Source organism: Adiantum capillus-veneris, chromosome 27 (genome assembly GCF_014529385.1).
Source record: "Adiantum capillus-veneris isolate H3 chromosome 27, ASM1452938v2, whole genome shotgun sequence".
Lineage (NCBI taxonomy): Eukaryota > Viridiplantae > Streptophyta > Polypodiopsida > Polypodiales > Pteridaceae > Adiantum > Adiantum capillus-veneris.
The window spans coordinates 73,326,073-73,335,595 of record NC_140957.1 but is presented as its reverse complement, the minus strand read 5'-3'; the positions used below and the strand labels follow the sequence as shown (position 1 = coordinate 73,335,595).

General features: G+C 41.3%; 1 protein-coding gene across 4 annotated transcripts in view; it reads right to left on the bottom strand.

Moving 5' to 3' along the window:
- Nucleotides 1-2,959: 2,959 nt before the first annotated feature.
- The window catches only part of LOC147422190 (uncharacterized), a 164,363-nt gene continuing 157,799 nt past the window's right edge, over nucleotides 2,960-9,523 (bottom strand). For all 4 annotated transcript variants that reach the window (XM_086503413.1, XM_086503412.1, XM_086503411.1 and 1 more), the window contains 2 exons: nucleotides 3,611-3,754; nucleotides 2,960-3,391 (listed from right to left, as the gene is read on the bottom strand). In XM_086503413.1, the coding sequence (XP_086359539.1) occupies nucleotides 3,299-3,391; nucleotides 3,611-3,754 (237 nt within the window). In that variant the 3' untranslated portion in view covers nucleotides 2,960-3,298. The remainder of the gene's footprint in view (nucleotides 3,392-3,610; nucleotides 3,755-9,523) is intronic.

Genomic DNA, 9,523 nt, shown 5'->3' with positions numbered 1-9,523 from the left:
CTTATCATGTGGATAATCATGTTGACGAGATTTAAGCACTTTATCCACAAACCAAAGTGCATACATGTGACCTTCTTTATCATCTTAATCTATAGCCCATTCGATACATTTAGGACTAGCATCAATTGTCAAGATCATCGGTTTACCACATTTGTAATCAGTCTTCCTCAAGGTAGGAGCCTCAAGAAGCATCCTTTTCAACTTTCTAATAGCCTTTGTATATACTTCATCTCACACAAACATTTTTTCCTTTTTCCACAATTAATAAAGTACTTTTGCAACATGAGAAAAAAGAGGTAACCAAATAAGATAGAACAAAACCCGACAAACTCCAATCATTGAATTGCATGTGTCTTTTCTCTTCTGAATAGCTTCAACCTTCATTGGACTTGGCCTTCTTCCATTTTGACCACACATATTCCCTACAATCAATACCTCTTTAGCACCAAAAGTCAATTTTGTCCCTGAAAGTGTTAAGTGAATGTCTTCAAGCTTGGACCAAACTGCATCACAATCAGCAATGTAGCTGAACAAAAAACCTTTGGGATCCCCTCTAGTCTTTTACCTCATCTTTTGAACTTTCTTTACAACCTTCGATTGGTAAATCATCAATGAAAGGAATAGTAATATAAGGAATAAAATTTCTCAACTCTTTATACAAACTATTCATCATATGAGCAACAAAATTAATTGCACTCTGCCGAAGAGTGCACATTCTTACCAACCCAAGAGATATATGAATAGTGTTGAGATTCCTCCTCTCTAAAGAGAACTGAAACTAATCATAACCTGAGTAAAGATCACACATAGAGTAGATAACCCTTTCAGAAAATTGGAACTTTTTTCAAATTTCAAATTGTTACCTTGTACTGGTTGCATCTCCTGTATAAACCGTAGAGCAACACTCTTCTTTAGAATAGTAGACCATTGATAAAAATACAACACAAGCGACAGTTCCAAAATACCCATATGTATCTTCCCATTGAGAAATCCAATAAGCTTTAATAAATGAGATTTAGGAATGGAAATAGCATGTAAACTCCCAAAGTTACATGCCCTGAATAGTGAAATTTTTTCCTCAAAATATCACACTTGGGTTCCTTAGCATATAACTTGCATATCCTAAGAAAATCAAACACCTGCTTCAAGTGTTCTAAGGGCTCTTCCTTAGATGCATTGTTCCCTAGGATGTCATCGAGAAAAACAATGAAAAATATGCAAAGGTATGGTTTCAAGACACTATCCATGAGCTGCCATGAAAGCAATTGATGCATTGGTTAAATTGAAAGGCATAACCAAAAATTCATAATGTCCAAATATTGTTCAAAAACCAATTTTATGTATATCAGCAAGCATAACTCTTACTTTATGATAATTTGATTGTAGATCTGTTTTTTGTAAAATACAAGTATGGGTGAGTTTATCAAACAATTCATCCACCCGTGGCAACTGACACTTATTCTTTATAGTAACTTTGTTCCGATAATCTATGCACATCCACATACTATTGTCTTTCTTCTTCACCATCAGAGTGAGAGATGCCTGTAAACCCTCTCCTAAGGTAGCTAGCAAGCTGCAGTTTCATCGCAATAGCTTTAGAATGACTCATTTTGTAGGGTGGTTTACTATAACGGGCTTACTACCTGTAACTATATCTATATGCTGTGTTGCACAAAATGTGTTAATGCTAATCCAGGTGATAAATCTTTTGAATTTTTTTTTTGTATTTCCCCAAAAGTTCCTTCAATTTATTGGCAACGTTTTCTTGCTTTCACCTAAAGATTGCATATGCATATTAGGGACCCCATTTCATACGTACATGTATAAATATTACATGAATAAGTAGTTGTGTTTGTGTTATGTAATGTTACATTTTATTTGTTTCAATGTTGTCAAAAGAGCGATGTCACAAAACCATCACGACTCCAGTTACTGAACAATATGTCAAACTCAACCCTTCAATTGATCTCTCATAGTCATACCTACCTTGGCCTAATCCTTAATGAATTTGCAATAATAGCATGTCATTCCTAAAAAATTTGGAGCTCTTCCAAAATATTAAGAGAGGGCCACTTCAAAATAGCTTCATCCTTGTTAGAATCCATCTTAGACCAGGGCCCTTTAGAGCCTTTCAAGACAAATATCTTTGAAGGGTCTTCCAATGTGTGGGAAGCCTTTTATCTGATGAATGATTCAACCATAGGATGTGGACCATATAAAGAGTTGTAAGTGGAAAAGAGGAGCACCAAAACTCAGGGTAGATTTTGATTGTTGCAACTAGCTAGAACCAATCAAAGCCAACAATGGAAGGTCTTCTTAAATCTAGAGGGTGGATAAATCCTCCAAAATCTCATAACTACGTCTTTTGCTTTTCTTGGAGCTAGCTCATTTTATCGGGCATTGTTCACTTTTCTTACATGCCTTATACTAGCACCTCCTAGCGGCTCTACGGGGCACTTCTTTTAAGACCCTCATTAGAAACGATTTGTCCAAGATAATGGAATAACTGAACGTGAGACGATAAGAAAACAAACGTGGTCTTCTTACCATAGGGTGCATAATGGCATAACAACTCAAAAACGATCTTCTAAACCATTTTTCTTGGACCAACTCTATATGAGGATGCCATCAAGAGGAAAAATAATAAAAATTTCCCCACATAGTCATAACACACTATCTGTAAGTGTTAGAGCTTGTTTACAAAAAAATGTATTAGGTATCATGTTGCTAGAATGTACTCTTAGATATGAATTGGTTTTTGAATCAATCTTATTTTACACCTCTAGTCTTTGCAATGTAAACTGGCATTAGCCGTGGAACTCACATAAAAGTTACCACATTTTTTGAGACAATCTCTATTCTATGAATAGATATTATGTGTTTTTGTAAAGGCATTGTCAAACAATTGAGAGTTCTACCACTAGTGAACATTTGAAAATTTGGAGAGTTGATCTAGATGTATGCCAAATAATAATAATAATATATAAATAAATAAATTGTTGAGGTAAGAGTAACAACTTCATAATTGGCACCTATAGTGTGACATTGTTAGTTTGTGGAATCAAGGCCGAAGGCACATGAGACCTGAACAAGGTACAATTGATGATGACATCTCTCATCATTAAAAGAGGTTAAGTGTCAAGACTTTATTTACACTCATTTACACTAACCTCTTTTAATGATTATCGTAGAAAGGCTTCAACACATTCATTCTCCAGATGAGTGCATGTGCATGCCGTCCATAGTGAAACATATGACAACCATGGTCTATTTGGGCAACACCAGAGTATTTTCTCGTTCACCCTTTTGTTACCATTTGTGATATCAGACTTCCACTGGGCTCCTCTGTCACATTTTGTAGCTCTTCCAAAATTTTGCATAGCTGACTTACCTGGACATCAGTTTGAAAGATTTAAAAGGTTTTGGATGGCATTTGAATTTGATTTCCCTTACTCAAAGAGTCAAAGTGAATTTAGGTGAGAGCGCAGCCTCTTTTGAGACTTTTACCCTTCCGCCGAAGTTTTTGCAGATGAAATAGACTTCAAAGAATTATCATATGAATTCCTCTTTGGGTAAAAGTAAAATAAGCCAGTATGTAAAACATGTGTACCTTGGAGCAGTACAAACTCTTCATTTTCTCTCCAGCATTAATTTGCGCCTCCAATTTCTCCCTCGCTGATGATAATTGCACGTTGAGTTCTGACAGCTGTTTACCTTGCCTAACAAAGGCCTCTCTTAAGTTGTTCTCTTTTTCCTGAGGGACAAGCAGAATCAAAATTAGACTCATGACAAACATTTGGAAGCATGTTACTGGTTTGCACAAATGTGATGTTTGACTATGACAATATGTAGGTGGTGGTGCAACAGAGGGCACCCATTTTTCAGTTGTTCTTTTGTTTTGTTTTTGTATGTTTGTTTGTTTTCTTTTATGCAGGTGGGCAAACGCAGGGTCTCGCAGAGGGGGGGCTGCAGGTTATGCTGTTTCCATGTTTTTATAGATCAATTCTTATTGCATGCCTATATTCCTCTCTCTATTCCGTTTTTGGACATAACTTTCTGTGTTGTTGCTCCTATACACTAAATATTCTCTCAATTTTGGTCCTATATACATACATGCACACATATATACATGCATATATGTATATGTATATATTGCCCCGAGAGGAGGGAGGCTTGAGAATTGTTGATGCAGAGATGCAGAGGAAGGCATTGCTTGTCAAGCTCCTAGTATGCAGATTGTTTCTTGGGGCTAAGCCTTGGAAACAATTTCTGTACCATGCATTGTGATGTGCCTCTCCTCAGTTTGAGTCTATGGATATTGCTGGAGCTTGATGCTTGACCATCAGATTCATGTTTTCTCTGTGTGTGTGTGTGTGTGTGTGTGTGAGAGAGAGAGAGAGAGAGAGAGAGAGAGAGAGAGAGGGTGTGTGGTGTGTGTATCCTGGTGGTGTGTGAGAGAGAGAGTGGAGCGCATGAATTTCCTGCTCTGTTGCGAGAATCTCCTGCGCGCGTTGTTGCGCCTACGCCAACAAGGGTGTGTGACTGTGTGTGTGTGTGTGTGTGTGTGTGTGAGCCTTCAGCAGTTGTGCGCCCTATGCGCCCTCTGCATCTGTGTGTCCTGAGCACTGCGCGACCTGTGAGCTTCCTATTTTGAGTGCACTACACATTCGTTTTGCTGCAGTTAGCTCTCAGCGCAGCAGGCTGCCCCTGCGCAATCGACCAGCAGAGCCCTGTTTGGATTGTGCTCTGTTTTGTGTGTGTGTCCTCCTGTGCCAGACAGTCTTCAGCACCCCTGGCTTTCTTTGATTCCTGTGCAAGCTGATGTTCAGACCTGCCTCGATAGTCAGCCTCCTGCATAGACTCAGTAAATTTGTCGGGTGATGCAATCAGAGTGAAGGATAGTGTTCAATTGATGTACTGCTATTGTGGCTTGGGATGTATTTTGCTGTGAATTCTGTACAGAGCTTGGTTTTCTAGACAATTGGTTTTGTTTGGCGAGGAATTTTGATTTATGTTAGACTCTTTGTGCGTCTTCAAGCGTCGGAAAGCAATGGAACCCACATCGGAGGCCGCTTCCGAGATCAAAGCATGTCTATATGAGGATTTTGAGGAGGCTCGACAGGCATGGAATGGCGTCCGCTCTTGAGGTGCGCATTCCGGTGCAAGACCTCATGGACCCAGTTGCTCAATACGTATGAATGCAGTTATTCTCTTTTTCCCAGTGAAAATGCCTACTGTGCAGGATGTCGGGCAATGGGTTGATTTTCTCCTTAAAAGACAAGCAACTAGTGGTCTATTTCGGGTCGCGTGGATTTTATGAAGTTTTGCTCGCAGACATGGAAGCTAGGAATCTGTTGCTTGAGATGTCTCCCCTCTTCTTCAATACGCAAATGACGCATGTTCTCCCGTGGGCACTCACTAAAGACTACCAGAGTCTTATTTGTCACAAATGCCCGGTGTGGGTGGAAATTGTTGATTTCCCTCGCACGTGGAGACATTTTCTGCCTTTGTTGGCCGCGCAGCTTGGTAAAGTCATTTGTCCCCCGAAATTGGATGCGAATACAAAGAGGTTTTGCATTCTCTGAGACACTGACAAGAATACCCCTAAGGAATTATGATTGATTCATGAGATCCATGGGTAGGCAAGCGCTCATTTAAACTCAAATGGGGTAAATTTGCGAATTCATGCTTTCGATGCGACAAATTTGACCATATGCAATTTGAATGTCTGGAGCAGGTCTTGCAACCCCCTCCTTCTGCTGTTCCTTCGTCCACCTCTATCCCTGCAGAAAAACCCACGGGCGAAGTCAAGCAAAGTGAAGCCTCTACTGTTAAGGTTGCTTTGAATGTGGACAAAGGGAAAGGCAAGGCACAACAATTCCCTGATCCTGGGAATGGAGCTGCTTCAAAAGGCAAAAATGTTGGACCCGTTGAGGTCAACTCATGGGTGGTGCCAAAAAAATCAGTGAAGATTCGTACACCACTTTCTTCTCGTAATTACGTTCCTTCTGTTAATGCCAACAAGAATACATCGTTTAAGCAACTTTCATGTAATGACAATCGCACATTGATTGATGCATGGGAAAAAGCGATGCACTCTTGCAAAGATTTACTTCTCGGTGAGACTTCCTCCTCACCTGTGGACACGTTTCTTGCTTTGTCTCCGAGGCAGGGTCCTCATATGGATGTAGTGGATGGAGATGTGCCAATGGGCACCTCCACCTGATCACATGTTTCTTGCCTCTTGTACATAGGTTTTTGATATGCAAAGTCAAATTAAATGCATCTCATACAATGTGCGGGGTTTATGTAACCTAGACAAATGGCGTCTGACCTGGCACTATGTACATACATCCAGAGCAGACTTAGTTGTATTGCAAGAGCATAATCAGTACGAGTTCGCTGGTCTATGTTCCTATTTTGCCGGTTATTGGATTGCATATGCAAGTTTGCATGATTTCGGGTTTATTGATACTGGTTCGCCATGAGCTTCAGCCGGTTCTGCTATACAATGATCCGCATGGCAGGTGGATGGTTGTACAATGTTTGTTGAATGGTCGAGTTCATGAATTTGCAGGTACTTATGCATACACAGCCTCTGGGCAAAGAGCTGCTTTATGGAGAGACATTTCATCTCACCCTTGGACTTCTAATGCATTTCTTTGTGATAATACCCTTGATTTAAATGACAGCACCACAGGAAATTCGCATATGTTGCTTGTGGAGAAGCGTGAATGGGATCTTCTTTTTGCCTTTGCACAAATGATTGATATATGGAGCTGTTTGCATCCTGATGTTTCTGGTTTTACCTTCCAGCATGCCGTTCATTCATCTTATAGAGCACGATTGGATCGATGGTACTTGCTTAATGGACAACAGTATGAAGAATTTGTATGTGCTATGAGGATAGATTATGCCTTGCCGTTATGAGACCATTATCCTCTTCTGCTGTCTTTGTCTTTTGGACAATGTCTTTGTGATCGGCCTCTTTATAGGAAACGCTTGTTGCATGTTAACAATGCCTACCTTACTCATGAAGCTTTCCGACACATGATTACCGATATGATTCCCCCGTTGTTGGCCCATATGCATATTGACTTGGATGCTGTCTGGTATCGTTTTATCATGAGAGTACAAAGTGTCATTTGTGACTATGGTACGCAGTATATGTAGCTCATTCGGGGGGATGTCCTTGATGCGAAACACGTTAGTCAACGCCTACAAAAGTTAGCCGATCCCCGGTCCTTGTCTGACTTTGAAATGATGGAGCTATGTGAAGCTAATCTATGTATTCAACAAAATGATAAGCGGAAAATTGCTAAATGGTAGACGCGTGCACATCAACAGGCTTTTATGAACAAAGGTTGTGCTTCGAAGAAATTTTTTAAGCATATGCATCATTCAAGGCTCTCGCAATCAATTATGCGGGTTATGCTTCCCTCAGGGGCTTGGACCTCTTCGAAACGGGAACTTGTAGAAATTATGGTTTCACACTATCGTCAGGTGTTTGCAGCCCCATCTCAGCCATCTTCGACAGCTTGTAGAGCGCGTCAATTGTTGCTTTCTTATGTTCGTCCGATCATGTCTTCGCGGGAGGCACAATGCCTTGAGGATCCTTTCTCTGCTTCTGAATTGCATGGTGCCCTGCTTGCATTGGGCCGTTGGAGATCTCTCGGTTGGGATGGACTTACTGTGGAATTTTTCCTCTCCTTTTGGGATGCTCTTAAACAGCCCCTACTCTCCATGGTAAATGCAACATGGGAAAAATAGGATTTGCCAGTATCATGGAAAGAGGGTTTACTTAAATTATTGCCCAAGCAAGCACTCTACGAACAATTCTCTCATTGGCGGACCATGACTTTGTTGCCAGTGGTTTACAAGTTATTGGCTAAAATGTTGGTCCATCGCATTAAGGACTGCTTGTTTACAGGACTTCATCAGGCTCAGTATGGTTTTATTCCTTGTCGTCAAATAGTTGACAATTTGGCGAATGTTATGATTGGCATAGAGTATGCTAAGTACACGCAACAAGATATGCTGGTCATGCAAGTTGACATTGAAAAGGCCTTTGACACTGTGAAATGGGATTTCATTGCTGCCACAATGAGGTGTCTCGGGTTTGGTCCTAAATTGGCCAATGTGGTTTATTTCTTGTATGCTTGCAACACGTCTTGGGGGATCCTGAAAGGGGAATTGACAGAATCGTGGCCGCTTGGTTGTTCGGTTAGGCAAGGTTGCCCTCTTAGCGCTTTGTTGTATGCTATTGCCACTCATCCTATGTTGATGTATCTTGATCACTTGACATCTGCGCAGCGTCTTCATGGTTTGCAGTTGCCATCGGGTCATTCATTTATTGGGCAGGCTTATGAGGATGACTCGTTGTTTATGCCCCGCAACCAACAGAGCGATGTTCAAGTGATTATGGAAGCTTTGGAATTGTTTGCGATTGCGGCTAGTCTTAAAGTCAACTTCCGTAAATCCAAGCTTTTACCACTCCGTTCTTGTGTTTGGCATGCTCTGCTGTGGCCAGGAGAGATTGTTCCTCCAAATGTGATCACTAGGTATTTGGGTTATCCAATTGGATGGAACGTCACTCACACGCAAAAAGTAGACTGGGTTATGCAACGCTTGAATGTTAAACTACATTACTGGAAGCTTTCTACTTGGCCACTACATGTTCGCTTGAGAATCGTTCAGAGTATCCTCATGGTATATGTTCAGTTCTTTTTGCCACTGTTGCACTGGCCTCATCACTGTCTTAACTCTCTCATGTCAGCCATTTTGTCTCATTTGTGGCGAACTCATGCACACAAAAAAGACGTGTGTCTGATGTCAATGACAAAACCTTGTACACCAAAGCGCTTTGGTGGTCTGAATATTTTGGACCTACATAGGCATGTCCTGGCTAGGAAGGCTATGCTATTGCCTATACGTACGCAACAATCTCAGCCTTGGACTCTTATGTTTGCACACTTGAACCAGCATGTGGTTACGTCCTCGTTTGGCCATTGGCAACCATCTATTTGAGAGGTGGTATTTGGTAAGATGGATGGCCATATTCCTGGATGCCCGCTTGCTTCCACCTTGCTCTTTGCCTGGAAACAGGTAACGAATCACCTATCGTGGAATGCTCAAACGCAAGGAAACTCTCTTCGCTTGGAAAGTCTTCATTGGAGCCGGGCCTTTTCTCTTACCTTGGTTGACCGCTCGCCTCGCCAAGCGTATTTCCTCTCCAGCCGTGGCATTCGGGTGGTTGAGGATGTGGTGGATGCAGCTGGTTTCACTTTAGAATTTCCATTTGCCGCTCGCCGTTTTGGATTGGGCATGCATTATCGCACGTTCTGGAGAGAATTGCAACGAATGTTGGTTGGTTTTTTGCCCGTGTCACCCTTGGCTGATGGTGATCGCATGTCTGACTGGAATCTTCGGGAAATGTCCTTTCAAGATATTTCTGCTGGTCAGGCATATGCTCTTCTTTTGCCTCAACCATGGCTTGCTGATCATTGCAACGCTCTTTGGCACA